Source organism: Mesoplodon mirus (genome assembly GCF_964341445.2).
Source record: "Mesoplodon mirus genome assembly, chromosome: 8".
In the NCBI taxonomy this organism is placed as follows: Eukaryota; Metazoa; Chordata; class Mammalia; order Artiodactyla; family Ziphiidae; genus Mesoplodon; species Mesoplodon mirus.
Window position 1 is genome coordinate 19,826,712 of NC_138984.1, and position 23,914 is coordinate 19,850,625.

At 52.2% G+C, this 23,914-nt stretch overlaps 3 protein-coding genes across 6 annotated transcripts in view; 1 reads left to right on the plus strand and 2 right to left on the minus strand.

The window, feature by feature from the left end:
• The first annotated feature begins 107 nt into the window (after positions 1-107).
• On the plus strand, positions 108-5,195 carry AAMP (angio associated migratory cell protein). 2 transcript variants are annotated; one of them, XM_082630215.1, is made up of 11 exons: positions 108-313; positions 776-931; positions 1,661-1,780; positions 2,301-2,440; positions 2,694-2,838; positions 3,119-3,202; positions 3,302-3,417; positions 3,579-3,682; positions 3,825-3,915; positions 4,110-4,264; positions 4,698-5,195. In XM_082630215.1, the coding sequence occupies exons 1-11, from the start codon at positions 193-195 to the stop codon at positions 4,771-4,773; spliced, it is 1,308 nt and encodes a 435-aa protein (XP_082486341.1). In that variant the 5' UTR covers positions 108-192; the 3' UTR covers positions 4,774-5,195. The 2 variants fall into 2 exon arrangements, with proteins under 2 accessions (XP_082486341.1, XP_082486340.1); XM_082630214.1 differs by having other exon boundaries at positions 111-313; positions 779-931.
• A 258-nt stretch (positions 5,196-5,453) lies between these two features.
• Positions 5,454-8,991, minus strand: GPBAR1 (G protein-coupled bile acid receptor 1). 2 transcript variants are annotated; one of them, XM_082631208.1, is made up of 3 exons: positions 8,279-8,991; positions 5,675-6,619; positions 5,454-5,636 (listed from the first exon to the last, which is right to left on the minus strand). In XM_082631208.1, exons 2-3 carry the CDS (start codon positions 6,572-6,574, stop codon positions 5,466-5,468), a joined length of 1,071 nt encoding a protein of 356 aa, XP_082487334.1. In that variant the 5' UTR covers positions 6,575-6,619; positions 8,279-8,991; the 3' UTR covers positions 5,454-5,465. The 2 variants fall into 2 exon arrangements, with proteins under 2 accessions (XP_082487334.1, XP_082487335.1); XM_082631209.1 differs by having other exon boundaries at positions 5,454-6,619.
• A 4,765-nt stretch (positions 8,992-13,756) lies between these two features.
• ARPC2 (actin related protein 2/3 complex subunit 2) overlaps positions 13,757-23,914 on the minus strand; it is a 29,510-nt gene continuing 19,352 nt past the window's right edge. For both annotated transcript variants that reach the window (XM_082629769.1, XM_082629770.1), the window contains exons 8-11: positions 18,963-19,089; positions 17,336-17,436; positions 16,905-17,005; positions 13,757-14,217 (exon numbers count right to left, since the gene is read on the minus strand). In XM_082629769.1, the coding sequence (XP_082485895.1) occupies positions 14,193-14,217; positions 16,905-17,005; positions 17,336-17,436; positions 18,963-19,089 (354 nt within the window). In that variant the 3' untranslated portion in view covers positions 13,757-14,192. The remainder of the gene's footprint in view (positions 14,218-16,904; positions 17,006-17,335; positions 17,437-18,962; positions 19,090-23,914) is intronic.

Sequence of the window (23,914 nt, forward strand, 5' to 3'; positions counted from 1 at the left end):
CTCTGCCCTGTGATTGGTGGTTCAGCCAGCCCACCCCCTTCTCTATTGGTCGAGAGGCCGTCGCTCTCCCTGCCGGGGAGTCGCCTACGCCTACTTCCTCCCGGGAGGAGGGGCTCGAGTTCCGCGTCGTCGCGCAGAGCTGACTCTGGGAGGCGTTTGGGCCCAGAGAAGTGGGTTCGCCGCTTGCGCCGCATGGAGTCCGAATCGGAAAGCGGGGCCACCGCTGACACCCCTCCACTGGAGACCCTAAGCTTCCATGGTGATGAAGAGATTATCGAGGTGGTAGAACTGGATCCCGGTCCGCCGGACCCGGGTGAGAGCTGCCGATCCTCGGGCCACGGGACAGGAGGCGCTCACCCCTGGCCTTTGACCCCTGCTTCTCCCTCTCCCCACCCCACCCCACCCCCACCCCACCCCCCGCCACCCCACCGGTCATTCCAGCCGACCTCCTTCGCCCTTCCCCTCTCCCCCAACCCCACACTTAGTTCTCAGGCCTGGCCCGGGTGGGGGTTCCTCTGACGCCTCCCCTGGCCCTTCCCCTCACACACCCCCCTTCCCATCATTCCCTCGCTCCTCCCTTCCCACACGGTCCCTGGCCAACCCCAGGTCCTCAGACCTCTCCTGTCCTCCGTCCCATACGCCCCCTCCCCCTGCCGCTTCACCCCTTCTGTCTGACCTCACCTTGCCCTCTTGCCACACGACCACCCCAGCCTCCCCGCACTTCCCATCCCTCTTACCGCCTGCCGAACCCCATCTTTTAACCCTCTCCCCAAAGCAGACGATCTGGCCCAGGAGATGGAAGATGTGGACTTTGAGGAAGAGGAAGAAGAAGAGGGCAATGAGGAGGGCTGGGTTCTGGAACCCCAGGAAGGGGTGGTCGGCAGCATGGAGGGCCCAGACGATAGCGAAGTCACCTTTGCATTGCACTCGGGTAGGTCTCTGAGGAGGTCCATTGTAAACTCAATCCAGGTGGGCGTTTGAGCATCAGCCATCCGCTGTGTCGGGAGCGTTATGAGGGACACAGCGGTGGGAAAATGCTGGCCTTGCCCTGGAGGAGCTCACAGGTAGGGGGGCAGTATGATGCAATGGAGGAGAGCTTGGCTCCTGGAGTCAGTTGAGACACTTGGGTTCAAATCCTATCCCAGCTCCTCGTCTGTTTATGATCTTTATTAATGTCTCTGGGTTTTAGTTTCCTTTTAAAAAGTTGTCGTTGGTAAAATTTCCTTTATTGTGAACTACAGGTAATAGTACCTTTTGGAGCATGTTTTAGATAATCCTCTTAAATATTAGCTCTTAATAAGGAGCCAGTAACATGACGCTTTCCTCACTCAGACCCCAGACTGGTGGCATCCCATGCTGAGAATTGTAAGCGCTGCACACATACCTTTCTCTTGTCCGTGGCATCAGTGTGGGGTGGTGAAGGGAACAGCACCGAAGGGGGATCTGTCCTGGAGAAGGACTTAGAGTTCTGCAAGCTTGGGAAGGGATTTCTCCAACAACCTGATGCTTGAAACTTAGAAGAACTTGGATGCACCCTTCTTTTCCAGGAGGAAAGACGTGTTACTTTGGGTGGAAGGGGGTGGGCTTCCCAAGGGTCCCGAAGGACAGAATCCTAGGTGGGAGCTCTGTCTCCTTACTCATGGAGTATCTCTTGGGACAGCATCTGTGTTTTGTGTGAGCCTGGACCCCAAGACCAACACTTTGGCAGTGACAGGGGGCGAAGATGACAAAGCCTTTGTGTGGAGGCTCAGCGATGGGGAACTGCTCTTTGAGTGTGCAGGTGAGCGGGCCTGGGTGAGGTCCTGCCCCTTTGGAGGTCTTAGGGGGCTGGCCTGCAGCGGTTGTGCATCCAATAGCCATTTATGGACTCCCGTTTTGCCAGCTCTATACTTGGCCTGAGGGCCCCAAAGAATATCATGGTCTGTTGTGGGCATAGGGGAGGGAGGCACTGATTGGCTGAGGGAGTCAGGGAAAGGCCTGGGAGGAGGCGACACTAGTGAAGGAGAATCGGGGCAGGAAGGAGGCTGTGAGTAGTTCAGGCAGAGATGTGGAGCGTACAGAATGGGGAAGACATAGGCCTGGGCTGTACATGGTTGAGTGGGGGGCCAGCACTGTCTCCCCTGGGGAGACATGGGGCTGTTGGCTCCTGGAGCAGCTCTGAGTTTGGTTACCTGTTCTGCTGGGACCCATCCTTTTTTTTTCCCAGCTGGTCCTTTCTGGGGGCCAGATACCTGGGTCCTGTGTCCCCAGCACCAGGTACCCTGATGTTCTCTTCTCTTCCTGCCCACTCTTCTTTGCAGGCCATAAAGACTCTGTGACTTGTGCTGGTTTCAGCCACGACTCTACCCTAGTGGCCACAGGGGACATGAGTGGCCTCTTAAAAGTGTGGCAGGTGGATACCAAGGAGGAGGTCTGGTCTTTTGAAGCAGGAGATCTGGAGGTGAGATCATCGGAGTGGGATTCAACTCTGAGGGCCGGGGGAGGGGTGAGACCCTGGGGGTCCGTGCCACCTTGAGCAGACCAAACCAGCTCTGAGCCAGTACACTCCCAGAGTACAGCAAGAATGTCTAGGCCCATTCCCTGGGGTGTCCCTGCTGACTCAGACGCGGGGAAAACTTGGCAGAGCTCATGGGGCAGACTCCTAGGTGAGATGGGGTGAGGGGCCTCCCTCTTGAGACTTTGTCTCTGCCCAGTGGATGGAGTGGCACTCTCGGGCACCTGTCCTACTGGCGGGCACGGCTGACGGCAACACCTGGATGTGGAAGGTCCCGAATGGTGACTGCAAGACCTTCCAGGGCCCCAACTGCCCAGCCACCTGTGGCCGAGTCCTCCCTGATGGTGAGAGCAGCTTTCCTGAGTGCAGAGAGGTGGGGACCAGGGTTACGCGTCTCCCTGGCTCCCTCCTGGGCCACCGCCAGCAAACTCTGAGGCCTGCTCTCGGGAGCACTGACCTCCCAGGCCCCAGAGCAGACAGCTCCCCCTTTCCACCCGGAACTGGGTCTTCCCTGAGGCACTGTGCGTTCCCTCACTTCCTTGCCCCCATCCCCTCCCTCCCTTGCTGATATGTCTGAGTGTACTATCTGTTCTTCTCTCTTCACCTCCATCTCTGGCCCTTTAGGGAAGCGAGCTGTTGTCGGCTATGAAGATGGCACCATCCGCGTTTGGGACCTGAAGCAGGGAAACTCTATCCATGTACTAAAAGGTATCTGGGGTGGGGAAAGTGTTAACCTAGGCCTTTGTGGGGCAGGGGCTGAGACCTGGGACAGGATGAAATCCGACTTATTCCTCCACTTCATCCTAGGGACCGAGGGTCACCAAGGCCCTCTGACCTGTGTTGCCACCAACCAGGATGGCAGCCTGATCCTAACTGGCTCTGTGGACTGCCAGGCCAAGCTGGTCAGTGCCACCACCGGCAAGGTGAGTGGGACCTGGAGTCTGGCTCTGGGGCCCTCCGCTTTCCGCGTCTCCTCCCCTTCCTCTCTTATTCTTCACCCAGCCTCCTTGCCCCACTGCCTTTTTTCTCTTAATAGAGAACCATGTTTCCAGGCTCTTCTCTGATCCTCTCCCCTGGCTCATAGGTGGTGGGCGTTTTCAGACCCGAGACTGTGGCCTCCCAGCCCAATCTGGGAGAAGGGGAGGAGAGCGAGTCCAACTCCGTGGAGTCCTTGGGCTTTTGCAGTGTGTGAGTGTGAGCAGGGCCTCAGCCTGACACAAGAGCAGGGGGCTTGGGGGAGGGGGCCTGGGCTGGGGAACCAGGGAGGACCAGAGGGCCCCGAGTCCAGGTCCCTCCTCCACGAGCTGTCGTGAAACTCTCCTCTGCCCAGGATGCCTCTGGCAGCTGTTGGCTACCTGGATGGGACCTTGGCCATCTATGACCTGTCTACGCAGACCCTCAGGCACCAGTGTCAGCACCAGGTACAGGCAGCCTGGAGCCATGGCCATGGCCATGGGAATCCCAGGTCTCTGGGAGCGTCTGCCCCAGACCCGGCTCCTGTCTGGTCCTTCCCTATGGCCCATAGTCCCTCCCTCCTTCCTTGAGAGTTGGGAGCAGATGCCTGTCAGCTCTCCCGCCTCTGACTGCACGCCGCTTCTGCCGTACCCTGCTGCAGTCGGGCATCGTGCAGCTGCTGTGGGAGGCAGGCACCGCCGTGGTTTACACTTGCAGCCTGGATGGCATCGTGCGCCTCTGGGATGCTCGGACCGGCCGCCTGCTTACTGACTACCGGGGCCACACGGCCGAGATCCTGGACTTTGCTCTCAGCAAGTAAGTGAATTGGGCAAGGGCTGGGGTCTCTGTGTGTTTGGAAGGTGGGAATAGCACATGGGGGGTCACAGGGTCCTTAGGGTGTAGGGGGCGATGCCTAAGGGCAGCTAGGCCCCAAGGCCTGGGCCTGCCTGTGAGGCAGGAGAGCTGGCAGGCCTGCGGGAGTCGTCTTCCGTTGACGGTGCGGCCTCACATCTCATCCCCCGGGCGCAGGAGCTGGGACCCCTTCCCCCATGCAGGCGGCTCTCCTCTGATCCCCTTGCTGGTTGCTGGCTTCAGGCGTGTTCACTGGGTGTGGGTCAGCCCAGCGCCAGGCACTAGGGGTCTGGAGTTGAGGATGAGCTGCAGGAGGGCCCCAGAAGGCCCCTGGGTGGTGGGCCTAGGGTGGGCCTGAGGTCTTCCAGTCCCTCCCAGCTGTGTCTTCTGTCCACAGAGATGCCTCCCTGGTGGTGACCACGTCAGGAGACCACAAAGCAAAAGTATTTTGTGTCCAGAGGCCTGACCGCTAACGGCTGCAGCCTCTGCTTTGTGTCTGGTGTGGAGGGGGCACAGAGAGACCCCCATCAGCAGAGGCGATAGGGTAGGAGGGAAGAGGAGGGGATGGGCCTCGGACTCACTTTCCAACCACTTCAAACTGACTTGCCCCCTCTCTGTCCCTTTCTTCTCTTAAGAGACCCACCCCTCGGGCCCCTCCTTCCCGCCCTCTCCCTCGTAGTCCTCGCCCAGACCTGGCAGGCCCTTCAGAGGGAGGTTCAGACCTCTTTCTCTTTCACTTCCTTTGCTGGTGTGAGCCATGGGGGTGTGTATTTGTATGTGGGGAGTAGGTCTTCGAAGTTCCCGTTCTTTCCCTTCCCAAGTCTCTGGGGGCGGAAAGGAGGAAGAGATATTAGTTAACAGATTTTAAAAATGTAAATAAAATATACTTCCCAGAGACGTGTCTGTGTGGATTTTGTGGTGGCCGGACATGAGGAGGAGCCAGTGAGGGGCGTGTCAGGGTGAGGCTCCCTGCCACATCTGGATCTCAAGGTGCCTCAGCTCACCCCCTCAGGCAGCAGCATCCTCACCTATAGCTGCCTGCCTGTCTGGAACTGGAATCTCCCTGGATCCTCTAGGTTCTCTCCACAGCTGCTCACCTGTCCCTCCCTTGCTAAGATATGGAATGAGATAACCATAAGCTGGGAGCCAGGGGAGCTTTATTCAGTCAGGGTGGGGTCATATAGGGGCAGGGTCTCTGATCCAGAGGTGTGGGGATAAGTGGAGATGGGCCTGGTGGCCGAGATGGATGGATGCTTCTAGCAGGAACGAGCAGAGGCGCTTCCCCTAGTTCAAGTCGAGGTCCATGCTGCTTTGGTTGCTGGTGTGGTAGGCAGGGCTGGGTCCAGGACTGCCCTGGGGTCTTCCCCGCAGCACCTGGAGCCACCTCTGGGCGGCCGCCCTCCAGGGGGCCGTGTAGCGCTGATCACCCAGCCCCATGGCCACGGGCACTGCCGCCGCACTGGCGCCGCCCAGGGAGATGAGGGACAGCAGAGTTCCGGGCCCCAGCGGCGGGCGCTGCTCATAGGCCAGGACGGAGAGGAGCAGGGTGGCCACGTAGGGCCCCCAGCACAGCCCAAAGAGCAACGTGGCTCCAGCCTGTGCCCTGGCCTGCCGCCAGGTGAGGGCGCGGGCCAGGGCCGAGGGCGCGCCGCGGCACACGGCCCGCTCCAGCCGTCGGATGTCCTGCAGCTGACGGCGGGCGGTGGCCAGCACGCGGACCGAGAGAAGGGCGACAGCGCCCACGGCGGGCAGCAGGAGCCCATAGACTTCGAGGTAGAGGTAGGGGGCTGGGAAGACAGCCTGGGAGCTGCAGTTGGTCCCAGGGGCCCAGTGGTTCCAGCCCAGGGCAGGCAGGCTGGCAAAGAGCAGGGGGCAAGCCCAGGTGAGGAGCAGGGCCATCTGGGTGCTCCCACGGGGCCGCAGAGGCCGCAGCACTGCCATGTAGCGCTCCCCGTGCACCAGCAGGAGGTTGGCAAGCAGGGAGAGGAAGGAGAAATTGGGAGCCAAGTAGAGGAACAGACAGGACCAGTAGCCCCGGCGGCTCTGGTTCCATAGGCCTGGCAGCATGGGCAGTGCCAGCCCGGTGAGCAGCCCGGCCAGCAGCAGGCTCAGGAAGAAGCAGCCAGCAGGTGGGCTGCGCAGGCGGTGGTCCCTGGCGATGCCCAGGGCCAGGAACAGGTTGGCAGCGACGATGAGGCTTGCCAGGGCCAGGGAGAGCCCCAGGGCCCCTGCGGGAATGGGGCTGGGCATCTCCCTGGTGCTGTTGGGTGTCATCTTGGGCCTGGGGACGGGGGAGGCCTGGAGCAGCAGCGGGCATGCCTAGATGGAAGGTGGGGCGACCGGAGTTAGGGTGGGGCTGCTGGTCACTGTCCTCTCGGCAAGGCTGCACATTAATCCAGAGGTTGCACACCAACAGACTGTGGGCCATATCCTGCTTGCTGATACACATTTTTCCCCCAATGAACTGCCAATTAAAATTTACATAAAAATTTATATCTGGGGCTTAAAAAAATCAGGTCCTGCCTGTATGGTAGCAACCAGCTGGAGTTGAGTGGTGGCTGCCTTCAGATAGCTCCCACAGTCCCCACCCAGCCCCTTCGCCCATTTCTGTTATCTGTCTGGTCCTCTCTGGGCAGCTGTGTTTATGCCTCTGTTTAGGCTGAAAAGTGGATCCACCCATCCCCAAAGCATTTTGACCATCCCTGACTCCACCAGGTGAGGCCTCTAACAAATTAGCTGACAGGATAGGATAGGGTCTGGCTGGTGTGTAGTGGCCCTCTGGCCAGCCAACAGTTGATGGCCTCCTTCGGGCTGGGGCCAGAGCCGGGACAAGGGACTCGGGGTGGGTGCTAAATGAAGGAGGGTGGTCCTTGTCTTCAGATGCTCGCAGGCTAGTCGGCACCCGTGCATTAAGAGGTGGTAGGTTGCTAAGGATTCGGGGTGCAGGTAGGGGTAGAAGTCACCCTGAGGCAAGGCTCACTGAGTTAGTGATGAGGCCAGGGCAATGGGTGGCAGCAAGGGGCTGCCCTGTCCCTTGCACCTCCCCTCCATCCGCCTTGTCACCAGTTACACCTCAGTGAGCAGCCTCCGGGTAGGACTTCCAGCCCATAAACTTGACGCGTCCCTACCACTCTAGCAACAGGGCCTTTCCTGGGAACTGGAAGAGGGGAGGAGTTGCTGGGAGGGGGGAGGGTTGGCAGTGAATGTGCAGGTGCCAGCGGCAGAGGGCTGAAGCGAGCCCAGAGGAGGAGGAGGAGCCGCTGGGCAGGGCCTGGCCTCTCTGTGGCTCTGACCTGTCCCAGTCGTCCCGTGCCCTGTCCCCACTGCCACATCATAGGGATGGGGGACAGGGGAGGGGTCCTGGGCCCTGTGGGAACTCCTGCTTCTGCCAACGGGAGCAGCTGCTGTCGCTAGGATTAAAGTCAAGAGGGAAAGGATTCCTACCTGCCCCCTCCCCCGGGTTAGAGGATCAGAGGGCCCCACGGCCACCCTGAGCGCAGGAGACGTTGCCCCTTCTATCCCCAGCTCCCCTCAGGCCCCCCAAGCTGCTGCACCCCTTTACCCTCAGCTTCTGTTTCTTCTTCCTCAACCTCCCCCAGGGCTGTCCGCTGGGTACATCTTTGCCTCTCCAGCGGCCCTCCAGTTTCTGTTCCCCTTCATCCCTGCACTGTGAACTTTATTAAACCCCAGGAGACCTCAGAGTCCGTTACTTCAAACCTGGACTCTGGAGTCATGGGCTGGAGCTCCCAGCTCTTCGCTGGAGTGAGTCTCCCACCCTACGTCCAACAGAGCAGCGAGAAAGGCAGGGTCAGCCGCCGGGGCGACTTCCCAGCAGTCTTATGGGTATGCAGGCTGTGTGACCCGCACAACCCGGAGGCTCGGGCTGCGTGCAATGGCCTCTGCAGGATCTGGGGCCGAGGTCTCCAGGTGTGGCCCCGGGGGCCGGGTGGGGAAGGGGGAGAGGGGGCAGCTACTCACATGGCTGTGGGGGACAGGTGTCGCTCCCCCAGCCGGGGCTTTCCTCTGAGTGTCAGGGAGTTGCCGCAGCCAGCGCTGCAGGGCTTCTGGCGATGTCTGGTGTCCTGACCGGTGAGGGCATGGTACCTCCACTGTGCGGGGCCAGCAGGGCCCCGGCTCTCCACTGCACTCTCAGGCTCTGCCCTCGCCTGGGTTCCTGGAGGGATGGAGCTGAGGCTGGCGGGGCTCAGCCTGGCCCCGCCTCTGGGGGGTGGGACCTGGCACACCCTGAGCTGCAGTACTGGGAGGCCTGCCTCCCTTCTCCAGTGCCCCCTCCTTACCCTCCTGTACCAGTGGCCCCCTCTCCAGCCACTGGCCATAGCTTGCCACCAAGAAGGCACGTCACCCAGCTTGGAGCCCTCTGGCCTGCTACTGCTCAGCTAACCTGAGAAATGCATTCCAGCTAGTGAACAATAATGATTTAGTCTACCTTCCCTACTTCCCAGCTCATGTATTTACATTTTATGAGCCTTAAACCCCTGGAGTGGCCAGCCAGCTGACAGCGCATTCACCTCCTGTAATTCTGCCAGTCCGCATAGTGGTGTGTGTCTGATGGTGGTGGTTGGGGGGATGTCTGGAATATGAGAATCTTCACTGCCCGCCCTTCCTATCACCTGGTAGGGAATTTCAGCTTATAAAGCCAGGCTTGCCTTCCAGAATCTGGGGTCATTCCACTTTTCTCAACTACTTTGTGAGTCAAGTTCTGGGCTATGAGGCACAAATAGCTCTGGGGGTGTGACTTGGGGCAAGCTACCTCTGGGCATTTTCTCACCTGTAAAATGGGAACAAGGAAAACCACCTGTCAGTGTTGTTGAGGGGAATAACATGTGATAACATGGGATAACATGTGACTGCATACAGCCCAGTACCTGACACCTAATGGGGGAGGGTTCTCAACAAGTGATTCCCTTCCTCCCTCCATGACGACCAAGAGGCATGAGCCAGTGCTGGAATCTGAAAGCCTGGGTTTAAATCTCAGAATCCTTTTTGGATCCTATCTTTTTGGCTGTGTAAACTTGAGTAAATTATTAAAGTTCTCTTACTTTAATTTTCTCATCTGCAAAATGGGGCTCATATTGTATTCACCTATTGTGAGACTATATGAGAAAATGTGTGGGGGACTTTGGCAGTCTAGTGGTTAAGACTCTGCGCTTCCACTGCAGGGGGCACAGGTTGGATCCCTCGCCGTTGGGATCCGGCATGCTGCCTGGTGCAGCCAAAAAAAAAAAAAAAGAGAGAAAACATGTGATGAGGACTTGGGTCAGTGCTCGGCACAGAAGCACACAATGAAAGGGATTTCTGGCCTTCTCTGCACATCCCTTCCCTCCAGCCACCTGTCGCCTCTGAGAATTCCATTGAGAAAGGCTGATAGAGAGCCTGTGAAAAGCAAGAGGGGAATGACACTTCCACTCCACAGGGAAACACGAGAAACTACGTAGAGTGAGAGGAGGGGCAAGTTCAAGGCTAGGAAGCCCCAATTTCCAGCTTGTGTCAAGTGAGGCTTTGGGGTGAGGGAGAGAAGCAGTTACACTCTCTTGAGGCCTGAAGTGGGAGGGAACAGGCTAAAACTGCAGCAAGAAAGCTGGAGTTTAGACATTAGGAAAAAGCTCCTTGTAGATGGAGCAAGGGGTCTTCTGTGCTCTCTCGGGGAGACCTGGGCCTGAAAGGCTGGAGGCCTGAGAGGTCTACCTCTGCCAACCCTGCACAGCAGTCAGGAGTCCTGGAGAGAAGGACCTCTGTTGGGACAAAAACTGGAAAGAGGAAAGCACCCAGCCTCAAACCCATCCTCAAGGGAGCTGGTGGGTGGGAGGATGCTGCATTCCAGTGGACGGCTCTCAGCCCCACGCTATCTGGTGGTGAAGTCAGAGGCTCTGGGAGAGTTCACCCTGGGGCCTTGACAGAAGTGGAAGTGGGTCCCCTCATATTGGATTGCCAGGAATAAACAGACCTCCTTCTGTTCCCAGCCCTGGCCTCCTCCCTGCAGGATGCAGGATGTCTGTGTTTCTTCTTCGCTACTCTGTCTAAACACTGTGTGTGGGCTGACATGTAAAGGAGAACAAGTTCGGGACCCAGAGCCGGGGAGCCTGGATTCTGTCCTCAGCTCAGCCCTGTTTCCTCCTTATTGGATCATCTAGCTCCTCTCTGTTCCGTCAGTCCCTGGGACTGACTTATCCCCAGCCTTCTCTCCTTCGCCCACAGGAGGGCTCTGGTGCAGGCAGTTTTCAGATGCTCCATCTAGTGGATCTGTGGGCCCTAGAGTACCACACCTGTCCCCGTTCACCTTTCAGGTAGAGCCTGTATCATGGTGCCCAATCTGGACTGTGGCAGGAGATCCACCTGGGTCTCCTTCATGCACCCCATTCTCCTGGAAATTTGTCTGTCGACCCTGGGTGTCTGGCACTGGGTGGCTCCCCATAGGCTCCAGCAGATGAGCCCTTGGGAGCCTCTGAAGGGCTCTGGGGACAGTCCTGTGACCAAGTCTGGCCAGGATCCTGGCTTCAGGAAGACTTTAAAGTCAGCTATAAGGGCAGAGGAAACTCTGGGTCCTTCCTGTCAGGGCTAAACGACAGATTTTTCAAGTCTCCCTCGGTCACACAAACTGCAGTGCTTTTAGCAATCCCCAGAAGGGGGCAGCATTGCTTGAACTCAAAATAGCCCCCAGAGCCGACCCAGGCTTTGGTCTTAGGTCTCTGTAGCTGCTGGGACAAGGGTCCATCAGGCCTACTTCGAATGAGACTGAAGGGAACTGAAATGGTTAACTGTCAAGTATCAGCTCTGGGTACAAGGGCTGACGCAGCAGCTGGCATTACTTCCTCTTCCTGGCTTCAACTTCATGTCCTCTGGTTCCACACCTCCACTTTCTGTTACAGTCTCATTTGCTTTTCCATCAAGCTCCTGGTTCTTAGCTTGCCCAGGTCTCACTTTATCCAGACTTGGAGATTCCCACCAACACCCTTCTCACCCCACGCTGCAGTCTGAGGGCCACCAAACAGTGAAAAATATCACCGTTTTTGGTGAGGACCTGAAAAACCCCAAGGCAGAGTGACCTTGGTTTATGCTGGACTTGGCTTCTCAGCAGTCCTGCCACTCCGATCCTCTTTAAGAGTACAAGAATGTAACTAAGATTAGATGGTGTTATCAATGATAATTATAGGCATTATAAATGCCTACAACGTGATAGGCACTTATCTGTTCTCTATTCCTTTTAAGAGCCCTGTGAAATAGGTGGTGTCATGTCCAAAGATGAGGCCATCAGGGCTCAGATTAAGAAATTTACCGTCACATAGCTAGTAAGTGGTGGAACATTGATTCAAACCCAGGTCTTAAACACTGTTTCCACCTCTCCAGCTTATATCCCAGCTCATCTATACCTCCCAGGTATGGACCTTTAAGGTAAGGCAGCAAATTAGCAGCAATTGAGACTAGATCCCGTTTTTTGTCACCCACATCCTCTCAGCATGCTGACCCTCAGCTTGAGACCTCCATCCTCCTACAATTCTATGGGCTTTGGCTGAAGTTACAGTGTGCGTCTGTCCACAAAGGGGATGGAGGGTCCTTGAGAAAGAGTTAAGTGTGCTCTGGAAACAGATGAAGACAAAGGAGCATGTCTGGAGAGGGGTTTTCACCAGCATGTTTTTTTTTTTTTTTGTGGTATGTGGGCCTCTCACTGTTGTGGCCTCTCCCGTTGCGGAGCACAGGCTCCGGACGCGCAGGCTCAGCAGCCATGGCTCACGGGCCCAGCCGCTCTGCGGCATGTGGGATCTTCCCGGACCAGGGCACGAACACATGTCCCCTGCATCGGCAGGCGGACTCTCAACCACTGCGCCACCAGGGAAGCCCCAGCATGGGTTTTTATGCTGACAAAGTCTTGGAATTAAGACAACTCCTTAGGGTTTATTAAAAAATATTTAATGCCTCTTTGTTTTTCTCCTAACTCCATATTTTCTAAGCAACTCTGGTTTTGCCATTTACAGCACTTTTCAGAAATCTGATCCCCATTATTGGCAAAATACAGTGAGTTCCAACTTACTAAGGAGTTATGTTCTAAAGTCAGCAGGAGAGCAAAAACAACTTCTGGCCAAAATTACCCTTGCAAACCCCTTCAATAGCTCCTGGGGTACAGAACACATCGATGTCACTGTCTCTCAACAGATCTAAATTTAGCCCAGTTTTCCATCCACCAGAAGTAGGTGATGAGGCGCCACATCCCAGGAAAACACTGGGAAGACTCGATGCAGTAAACTCTCTCCACTCAAAAGTTATGGTCAGCCCCACCAAGGGGACAGCACTCTCCGGGGCACATATTTGTTGAGGGGATGGGAACGTAACTGATCCTGAGTAAAATGAAGCCAGGATGACTAAATGACCTGTTGCTTTTAAATCTGATCATGACCCACAGTAAAAAGACATTTTTACAATCTAGTCAACATGTCTATAACTAAATCAGTACTTACCCTTAATAGGAGTGATGCATTCTGATTAGTATATATATACTATTCTATTTTTAAAAAACGTTGAAGTCACACGTGAAAAAAAATGCACGGAAGACACAACACATACACACACACACAAATGAGTGTATGCAAAACTGGTGAAATCTGAGCAAGGCTGGGATTGTGTCAATGTTAACTTCCTGGCTGTGATATTGTACTACAGAATTTCTGTACTATTTCTTACAACTGCAGTGAATGTACAATTATCTCACAATAGTTTAGGAAATAAAAATGTCAGGACATTTCACAATTCATTAACAGTCTCAAACCAGTTTGAAACACACTGAACTTGATGGAGACAAATTAAAAGGGGAAGCAAGAAGGTAGAAACCATTAGGGTCACCCTTAGACCATTTCAGGTGCCCCGAAAGTTCTTTTCTTTACCAAACAAACTTTCTGAACCAATTGTATTTTAGGGATCAGTGGGGACAGCAGGATACCTTGCTAGGCTCTGTCCTGTTTATTAGGTAAGCATCTCCCACAGTGAGTTTTGTGGAGTGCCAGGCTATTGGGCTCTTGTGTGAGAAAGAAACTGCGCCCAGTTGTTTGCATTAGACCCACAATGACCTGCAGAACCACACACACCATGAAACACATTTGGGGAAACGTTAATACATTATTCAAGATAAAAGGCTTCACCAGAAAACACATTATAAAGTGCCTGTCACTGTCCTGCGAGCTTCTTGGCCACAGCCGGACAGACTTAGGAACCAAGCTTTACAGTGAGCATGTTTACGTTTACTCAGAAATGCCAACTAAGAGCTTACCAGTGAGCCATTCTCTCCTCTACAGGGAGGCTGGGTGGGGGGTGGGGTGGGTGGGGGGCCTCTGGAACCTAAGCTTTTCCAGTGCAGGTTTGCAGGTTCAAGGGCAGTACTGGTGCACCCTTCATCCCTCCTCCTCTCTTGTTTGGACTCACAGTCCAGAAACCCAGTGAATTCTCATGTAAGATAGAAAGATTTTCTTTATTAATGACCCCAACCGTGTTTCTTTAGATACAGGAGTTCTGAACTCAAATACTTAGGAGAAAACAAGTTAAGATTGCATTATCCTGCAACTCATTACCAGTAACATACTGCAAAGCAAAACAGCTTGGAAAAGAGGGGGAGGGGAAGGGGAGGGAGGGAGGGAAGATAAAGAAAAGGAATTAAGTTGATCAAGTGGAATTCTTTTTTTTCCTTTTTTTTTAATTCTTGGGAACCATGAAGTCCTTGCAAGCACAGCTCATTTTTGCAGATTATTTTCCAAACGTGTACAAAATGGAACCAAAACGGAGAATCCCTTAAGAACCTGAAGAGGTGCAACATTAAAAGCTACGATTATCCAGTAGCAAGTGTTCCAGCCTTCAGCTGCCAGCCGCTTCCTCTTCCTGTTCCCAAGAGTTAGCGGGATGAAAACGTCTTCCCCCTTCAAAAGCAGAGAGTAAGTGTGAAGGCTGGTTTCTGTTCACCTTTCCGTCCACCCCATGCTCTGGGCTAGGAATGGGGTCCCGGAAGAGACAGCAAACACGAGGTGGTAAGGTTCCTCAGGCAGAGGTATGTAGGAATTCCAGGCACGGGCTAAGGTCCAGCTTTCACAGAAATGTCTCATCAGCTCTTCCTCCCTATTGAATACTCCGGGGTACCAAGTAATACCTGTGCTAATAAGCCCACAAGGGCAGTAAATGTACCAAGTTAGACAGGAGAATCACCTGCCCACAATTTCTGGATGGCCTAGACCTATTTGCATTTCAGACTGGGCTCAATCCTCTTCCGAGTAAAGAATTTAGGGTCCTCCTACGCAGTTTATACCTTTTCGGGCTAGCACACAGCAGTTCCTTAAATCTTTCACCATGGGGGCAGGACCTTCAAAGAAGCAACCCTCCAAACTTCCAAGGTTAAAGGCGCTTCGTGCTGTCATGTGGTGACTACACTCAGCCACAGAACACTTGCCAGACTTAAGGTTTCTGAGCTGGGGTGTCCTGTTCCACCCAGTTTTTTCCCCAGAATAGCCAACTTTGGGAACAGGCTGGTTCCCAAAGATGGGGGTGCGCATCTGGTAAAGCATCCTGGAAGCTAGAGCTGAGAACTATGGGAAACTGAGGCAAAAATACAGGGGCTAAAACTTTCCTGCCCTGAATGTCTCATCCAACCCAAAATGAAACTAAAATATTTTGTTATCCATTCCCCAATAAAAAGCTCACGTATATTCAATTCAGGCAGAGCTCTGTGGGGTGCTGATGGTTGGCTTCTGATCATAGCAGACCCGCCATGCGCCTTCATGCTGCTCTGTGTTCTGAAACCTCACACAGCAGGGCAGGGGTCCTGGCTTCTCCTGCCCACCCTTGGAAACACGATCTGGTTTTCAGGGTGAATGCAGTTGTTTACCTCACCCTTCTCCTTTCTGGGGCCCACCTCTGCCAAAGACATCACAGGACAGAAAAAGGCAAAGCTGCTCCTCGTAAGTTCCAGGAAGGAGGTTTATGGACAATTTGCTCATTTCAAGGATTCATCTTTTCCCAGTCCCCCATCAGGACAGGGAATTGTCCTTGCCCTCTGTCCATTGCACTCGCTTTGCAATGACCCCCCAAGACCGCCTGCTGGCTGTGTTAACAGGGCAGGGGAGAAGCCCTGCAGGGAGACACTGGGTGGTGGCCGCCTGGTGGGCCCTTCTCCTCAATGGACAAGGCAGTTACAGGGCTGACGGTGACATGAGCAGCTCATGATGCCCAGCCTTCCTGTTCGGTGGGCGACAGGCTGGCCAGGTCAGGTTGCCTTCTGCTGGCTCACCTCCTGGCCTCTACTGAACTGCCTGTCTCTTCACTGGGCCTTGAAAGTGGCACAAAATTGGCTGCCTCACACTCAAGGTCACCAAAGTGGTGTGGGTGAGAGAAGCAAGCAGGGAAAGGGGGACCTGTGAACTCCAGGACGGAGGCAAGGTCCTGCAGGGCAGCGGGAGCGTGCGTCCCCCAGGGCACACACTCCGCTGTCTCCCCACCTTGTGAGTTCTGCCTATTTTAGGGTATGCCACGAAGCTGCAATCTGCGGCTATGCCACAGTAGAAGGAATGATACTGCCACGGCACGTGGACACCTCTCTCCAAGCAGAGGATTGAGCTGTGGACTGAACACTCCACCGGCTCTGGGCAGTGGGCGGAGCTATGATAGAGAAAGGCCTTTGGTACCCATTTCCTAACGGAGAGACAGGCAGCCTCTAAAGCCTAAAGAAGGCAGGGGTGACTTAACTTGTTCTGTATAAATGTCTGAGATTAAAAACCCTCTGCTCAGGCAACCAAGAGTCAGACACCTCTCTCATCCTGTTGAATGGCAGCAGAAACTAGCTTGATAGAAGAGGCCAGGGGAAGGAGTCTGAAGCCCTAGGCACACCATACCTACGAAGGTTACCCCCAAGATTACGGGGTGTTGGCAAATGCACTGGCTGTGAGGGTTGTGGGTAGGCTTAGTTCACCTCAAGATTTTTAATTCAGTGGGCACAAAAGACAGCAGATCAGCACTTATTACCCTATCTGGAGAACAGGACTGCTTAAACTTCACCAGAGGGGCACCCAAGATCTGGCACCTGGCACAGACCCAAATCCCCAGGCCTCAGACCATGCTGGCCTCCTGCATGCAGAGCCTCACACCATTTAGCGCTCTCATCATCTCCATCCCTGATAAAGGTAACTTCCTCTCCATGCAAAATTCCTGCCGCCAAGTGGACCAGGAAAAAGAACACTTAGGGGTGGTTCCAGGCCTATTTACTCAACTCAATGTCCTTAAGCAAATTACTTCATTTCTCCAAGAAGACCTGAAAAGGACAAGACTGGCCCCTCAACTCAGGCCCAAAGAGAACACAGGTGATGTCAGTAAAAAGGTCCCCCTCTGTATTTTATCCTAGCTGCCACTCTCCTCGCTTATAAAGATGTAGAAACAAGGAAACCCCCCGAGAAGCGAAAACCTGTGTGTCCCATCTTTAGTCTGCTGGGCAGCTACAGGCCCAACCCTGCTTGCCTCCCATGCAGCTACTGCCCAGACACCTGGGCCACCGACACCACTACCTCCTTCTTGGTGAGCTTAGGAGAGGAAGGTGGTCCTTCTGCAGGACGGTGCGACTCACGTGATTGTTTTCATTTCTTTCTTCTCAGCATCTGGGCGTGCACGATTCAGCACCTTGAGGAAGTCAGATGTTTTTGCCCGCATACGTGTGTGAATATAGGCCTGGAGGCAAACACAGTGGGTACTGAAGAAGAGTCATCTTCTAGAAAGACAGCTTTGCTCTAATTAGCAGAAATTATCAGGAAGGTCTGGGCACATCCACCCTAGGGCTGACACAGGGCCATGCAAGGAAGCATATATTCACCTCTCTGCTATGGGGAGGGGTGAGCGAGAGATGGAGAAAGGCCATGATTTCTTGAAGCCTCTAGAACCACCTACAAGAGGTCATAGCAAGAGCCTGGACTACAGAGATGACTTTCTATGGCACCAGCTCTGGCGGTGAGAATGACCCAGAGCACAGGACACTGAGGCGTTGCAGCTGCTCTCACTCACCTTTGAGCACTTGATGTGGTAGTGCAGGTAGTCCCGGAACGTGTGGATCAGGTTGATCGTGTTGTCTCGAGCACTGGCGTTGGTGTGGCGAGGGAACAGCACTGGGCGGCGGTGGGGGAGGGGGGGATAGGCAAGGCGTCAGGGTCTAGTAACACCAATGCCAAAGGGCGGGAAGACCAGCAGCCTACAGTCAGCTCCATCTCTCCCTCCTTAAGGACCGTCCACTCATTTCATTAGGCCTGGGCTTTGTCAGGGTTTCCTGCCAGTGAGTGCAAATGGAGGCGATCATGGTCGAAAACCAGAGCTCCTCAGGGAAAGGGTTTGGCCCTGGCATTCATTCCAGGGCCTGGTTTCTCTGGCTGTGCACTGTGAAATCTACTCCATCTGCCACACACCTATGAGCTCCTGCCTCTGCAGCTCAGCAGTCTCTCTGGAGGATGACACTATTGGCTACCTGGGTGGACTGTGGAGCAATCAGGATTAGAGAACAAAGCCTGCCTGTCCTAGGTCCTTGGTGCTGAAGCCGAGTAAGTCTTCAGAGAAACTAGATCCACAGAGGGTCATGTAGTCTGTGGTGAAAACCAAACAGGAAGGGAGAAGGATCTGAGCGCTCTTGATGAGGATGGGCAGGAGAAGCTGCTTTGGCTGGGGCTGAGAAAAGCTCCCCTGCCGCCAACCCCCTGAAGGCCTGTGCAGTCACTCAGCCCTGCGCCTGGGCCAACCCGCACACCTCTCCTTCTGGCTCCCTGGAGCCCTCTCTATCTTCTGCACCCACTCTACTCAGCGGTCTCACCATAAGCAAAATCCTCAAGTATAAAGATTTGTTGAAATGAAAAGGAATGCCTCATAAGAAAGGGTGGGACCCCTGTGTCAGCTTGCCCTGAGAGAAAAGAGCACCAGGCCAGGACATAACAAAATTGCAGAGGTCCTGAGATGCTAGTGACTGCAAGTTTACCATCAGTTTAGTTACCATAAAGAGAGATGCTGCCAAATTAAACTGTGGCAGGCTGCGAATTGTGAGCTGTGTGCCAAACTCAGAGACTAACATGAAAAAACAATGTATCTTAGATTTACTGAAACCTGGTAAATCAACTCACTCATCTTCGATAAACTGGTGCACCTTCAGCACTGAGGTGAATTAAAGAAAACTCCAGAAAGGGGGACATTTTAGTGGCATCTGGGGCAGTGGGTGAATAATGATGAGCCAGCTCACTAGGCTGAAGCAACTGTAAGAGGGGAGCACGTGAATTTTTTCAGGGGCAAAGTGGAGTAAGTGAATCATGGCTGGAGCTCTGGTCTAATAAGCAAAAAACCAAGAAACGCCAAAGGACACAGTATTCCCACCCAGCTGCTTAGCAATGCTTATATGGCCCTAACTTCTCACACTTGATATCACAGGCTACACTTCTTTCCTCAGGATTTAGGAAAAACAGGGAAAAAAGGAAAATGATTACTGTATAAAAATAGCACTCGACCTGTACTAGCGTCCCGTGGCAGGCCTCCTACAGCCATGGCAGTGGCAACAGGAACGAGCGATATGCCTGCTTTCGCCCCCACTCCCCTTAACCACTTCAACTGCAGTATGAACCCATCACGGCGCGCAAACGCAGCAACCCGCCCCGCTCACCGAAGGTAATGTAGCCGATGTTGTCGCCCACGGCAGCATCGGTGTCTTTCAGCTCCAGAGGAGGTTCCCTGTGGCTAAAGAGGACCTGTGGGGCTGTGTGGCTGGCTCTGCGTCCTTCTTTGAACTCCTGCCAGGATGAAGCAAAAAGCAACCAGAAGAGAATCTGGTGTGAGATGAACGGCAACTTACGCCCCAGGGTGTGCCCTATGGGTGTGACCTCTGAGCCCTCTGACCAGCAGAGGCTAAAAATAAACTACACCTAATGTGAAATATTACAAGTGCTGGCCGCTATCAATGCGCTTCAGGTTCAGAGGAGAGATCACAAAGTACTTAACAAGTCCGATCTTCAATGAGTGTGGAAAAGCACTGTTAATCCTTTTGCCTTTCTCTTGTTTTGGAAGAACACAGATGATAAAATTACTTATGAGACTAAACAGACAACAAATTGCAAAGCACTGGGAGAACCAGATTACACTCAGGATAATGACTACTGCTTATTAGTCTCTTTTGATTTAACGTGAAAAGAGGTTGCATTTTCCAGGAAATTTAAAAAATTTCTGGGTGAACGGAACCCAAGCTTTAGCTTGATTAAGACCTCAGGTTTGGGACTTCCCTGGTGGTGCAGTGGTTGAGAATCCGTCTGCCAATGCAGGGGACATGGGCTCAATCCCTGATCCAGGAAGATCCCACATGCTGCGGAGCAACTAAGCCCGCGGCGCAACTAAGCCTGTGTGCTCTAGGGCCCGTGTGACGCAACTACTGAGCCCGAGTGCTGCAACTACTGAAGCCTGGTGCCTAGAGCCCGTGTTCCGCAACAAGAGAACCCACCACAACGAGAAGCCTGCGTACCGCAACGAAGAGTAGTCCCCACGCAGCCAAAAAAAAAAAAGACTTCGAGTTGAAGTCTTAACTCATTTAACCTTTGCACATAAAGCCCCTTATGAGCTGACCAGTTTTTCATCCCTCCTCTCACCCCACCTCCACTTCTTCCAGTTTCATGAATACTACGCTTTCTCTGGGCTCTGAGTCTTGTTGCACTGAGGTAACTTAGACCCTGTTACTGTTTAGAATTCATCAGTGAGAACTTTAGACCAAATTTAAGCCCTTCTTGGGAGAAGACAACAATGTTAAAGAAGCTGAGCTGTCTTAGTGTTCACTGAGAAAAGGAGACTGTGTGACATGAGAACTGGAAGTCCGACTTTTGATTCTCGCTCTAGAATGGCCGTGGATGAAATCACCACCACACTGTGTAAGAGCTCACCCTTGACAAAATGTATCCACCCTCACCAAACTACAGAAAAATGCCTAAGGAAGTAAAAACCAGGCCATTCCTTCCATGTCCTAATCTCCACATCTCAAGCTTTCCCAATCCATACATTCCTGTGTAAATAGACAAGTGATACAAGGCATCCCTGTCTCAACCCAGATCTGCAAGAACAGGACTAGATTTTCCAGCAATGCCAGTAAAACCGACGATCCAAATTCTCTGAGTGACGGCAGAAGGATGGAACCGAAGGCTTTCCAAGGTCTCTGAGTTTTATGAGTATACCGAAGGCATGTTATACAGCCATTTGGTCTGCAACGCTCTTCTACTGCTGCTCAGATATGACCTCTTCTATAACGCTATCTCCAATAGCCTGGGGGTAGCTGGCTGCTCTCCCCTCGGGGTTCCCATGTTTTTTCTACAAAGCTCTACTGTGATACTTTACTATTCATTAATGCATCTGGCTTCCCCACCAGGTTGTAAAAGTTCCTCAAGCCAAGGATCCTGCTTTTATTCATCTCTGTATCTAGTCCTCTGCCCTTCAAAGAGACTGTCTAGCACATGGCTTGCTGAATGAAAGAAAGCACCTCTACCCTAGCTGACTTCAGTGCCAGTGTCAGGACACTGTAAAGGAGCAGGGACTATGTTTCCATTTGCAGGTAGGAGAATACACACTGATCAGCAAGCCTTCAGTAAATGAGGAAGGATAACACCTAAGGAGGTCTAATACCCAGTCTGGGATCTCGCCTGTTTCACCACCCTGCCTCCTGAGCTCACTGCGTGGCTTCTGAAGGTTGGTGGGAAATAAATTAACACCACTGGGTTAGATTAGCTCCCCTGTGAATTTTGTTCCCCAAAGGAATAATACTTGGAGAGGGAGGGAAGGATCCAAGATCATTCAAAATGGAAATTCTTAAAGCAAAGCTTCTGAGATTGCCCTTCTCTAGAAAATACCTTTCATTCTGCAACTGGGTTGGGAGGTTCTCTAACTTCTATCAGTTTTCCTCTTTAGCCTCGGGGGAGAAAACAGAACAGATAATAACTGCCCGCCACTATTTTCTTGTGTTTAGTAAGCTTCCTGAAGGCTCCAGTTCACTGGTACATGTGGCATTCACAACCAGCTGGAGTATTTGTAAGCCTGTGGTGACTTGGCAACATTTCAACAGTTCTGTATATGGAAAGTGATACATTTCAAACATTTCAGACTTGGTTAACAATATACTTCTGACTTGGGGCTATCCTTTAGGCAATCTCATGTTTCTCCTTGGTTTTCTCTCTTACATAACACTTAAAAGCCAATCAACCCACCAACCAGCAACTCTCTTTTCCTTAGTGTCTTTGTTACAGATGTATCAGCAATACTGCCTCTTTTTTCTCCCTCCAGCTGGGATGTCTTTTGAACATCACAATACTATTTCTTTCCTCCATCAAAGCACAACTGACCACAGGAAGTTTAGAATAAACCCAAATATACACAGAAATTTAGTATATGATAAAGGCAGCATCTTAAAATCTCAGTAGTTTAACATGGGCTTTTAAATAATTGCTGCTGGGACCAGTGGGTAGCCACTTAGAAAAAAGATGTATCCACCTTTCATATCATGTACCAAGAGAAACTCCACATAGGTAATAAGATTTATGTGTAAAATATGAAACTATAAAAACACCAGGAAAATAATACAGGTAAACTTCTTTATAACCTTGCAGTAGGGAAGGAGTTTCTAACTATGACTCAAAATCTGGAAGCCATAAGAGGTTGACCAATTTAACTACATGAAAATAAAGTTCTGCATGGGGAAAAAGCAAAACAAAACAACAACAAAAACTCACAAAGTCTAACGACTGACTGGAAAAAATATTTGCAATTCTTATCACAGAGAAAGGGCTAATCTCCCTAGTATATGAAGAAATTCAGAAGATCAATAACCCAACAGAAAAATGCGTAGGGGACATAAAGAGACATCTCACAGGAAAAAAAAAATAGCCTTCAGCATAAAAAAAGATGTTTTGACCTTGTTCATAAGAAAAGTAGGTAGCATTTTTAACCTGTCAGATTGGCAGAAATCCAAAAGTTCAACAACACTTTGGGGAAATGGACACTCTCATGCATTGGTGGTGGGAGGGAAAATGGCACAACTTCTATGGAGAAGAGTTTGGCAATACCCTTCAAAATTACTCACTTTGAATCAGTGTTCCCAGTTCAGGAAAATATCCTATAGATATAACCCCACATGTATACAGGTAGCAAGGGGCCTCAAAAGGGGCATCTTCACAATTGCCTAAGAGGCAAACTGCTTCTGTCTTGTCTCTGAACGTGGAGAAACCAGTGGTTTCCACTTAACTTCTCTTACTTACTGAACTAACTTAAAGATCTAATAATATAAAAAAATCCTAGCTCGCCATACTCCAATGCCCAAAAGGGTAACTATTGTTTCTATTGCTTTTCACATAATAAGCGTTGAAATGAGGATATCTACCAGATTTTCCCTGGTGCTCAGCTCATATGCCTACAAAGATAATGCCCCAAAGCCGAGCACTAGGACATCCTTATGAGTGAGGAATGGAAACTCCCTGTTTTTTTCCTTATGGCAGCAATAAGCGTCCCTCCAAGTCTGCCTGCCAAATGACAAAAGCAGGGATTGTGTTTTGACCAGGCTGGAGGTGCATGCCAGCATGAGAAAACAAAGACCCACAGCAAGCAGACTAGTGACCACAAGGAACTTCAAACAGCCTCTCCAGGTCACAACACTCTGTGCTGGGCATCCACTGTTGTCCCTTCTCCTAGAAATTTAAAACAACTAGGCCTAGGACAACGATCAGATGATTTATTCTGGAGGGGAAAACCAGCAAAATAAGTCCCGGTTTCTACGGTCATTTCCAATAAATTACCCCAGCCTTGGAGTTTGGAGAGGGCGGCAGGGCAGATGGCTTCCTGAGCACTGTCTTCTCACAGGTGCCAGGCCCATCACTCACTGGAGAAACCGTCAGTGCAAAAATGCAGACTTTCTGTTTCCTTTTAGAAGTGCCCTACCACATGTACTTTGAGGGAGAGCGTAAGTTCACATGCAGAAAAGAACACACAAAATTCTCCTAAGGAACAAATCTCCAGTATGCTCTCCAAGATAAGATCTGTTTAAAAATAAGTTAAGATGTGGTCTGGAATAAAATGGAACAAGACTGGTAAAAAAACAGCCAAATCTAAATATATAGTTCATAGCTTTTAAAATTAGCTTGTCAGTCTGGATTTAGCCCAATTTCGGAGCTACTGCGTTTAATTCCCCTGTCAATTCTGCATAGAAACACATGAAATGCCTGCCGGAGGCTTTCATTTAGGACCCAAGATATACATATCTATATATCTATGTACATACACACACACTTTTGTAAGTTTGAGTACTCTCAAATGCTGTGTCAATATTCGAATTTTTCTGCACAGGGACTACAAAATTAGTTTCTGATTAATTAGCTTAAACACAGAAAGCCACTACATGGGCTTCGCTGGTGGCACAGTGGCTAAGAATCCATCCACCTGCCAATGCAGGGGATGTGGGTTCAATCCCTGGTCCGGGAAGATCCCACATGCCGCAGAGCAACTAAACCCATGTGCCACAACTACTGAGCCTGTGCTCCAGAGCCTGCGAGCCACAACTACTGAAGCCCGCACGCCTGAGCCCGTGCTCTGCAACAA

Bases quoted from the DNA above. Each gene is read 5' to 3' on its own strand.
- GPBAR1 (XM_082631208.1), bottom strand. From the start codon at position 6,574: ATGACACCCAACAGCACCAGGGAGATGCCCAGCCCCATTCCCGCAGGG. The intron at 5,637-5,674 runs GTGCTGCGGGGA...TCCTGGACCCAG, and splicing joins CCGCCCAGAGGTGGCTCCAG to CCCTGCCTACCACACCAGCA.
- AAMP (XM_082630215.1), top strand. From the start codon at position 193: ATGGAGTCCGAATCGGAAAGCGGGGCCACCGCTGACACCCCTCCACTG. The intron at 2,441-2,693 runs GTGAGATCATCG...GTCTCTGCCCAG, and splicing joins TTGAAGCAGGAGATCTGGAG to TGGATGGAGTGGCACTCTCG. The intron at 3,203-3,301 runs GTATCTGGGGTG...ACTTCATCCTAG, and splicing joins CTCTATCCATGTACTAAAAG to GGACCGAGGGTCACCAAGGC.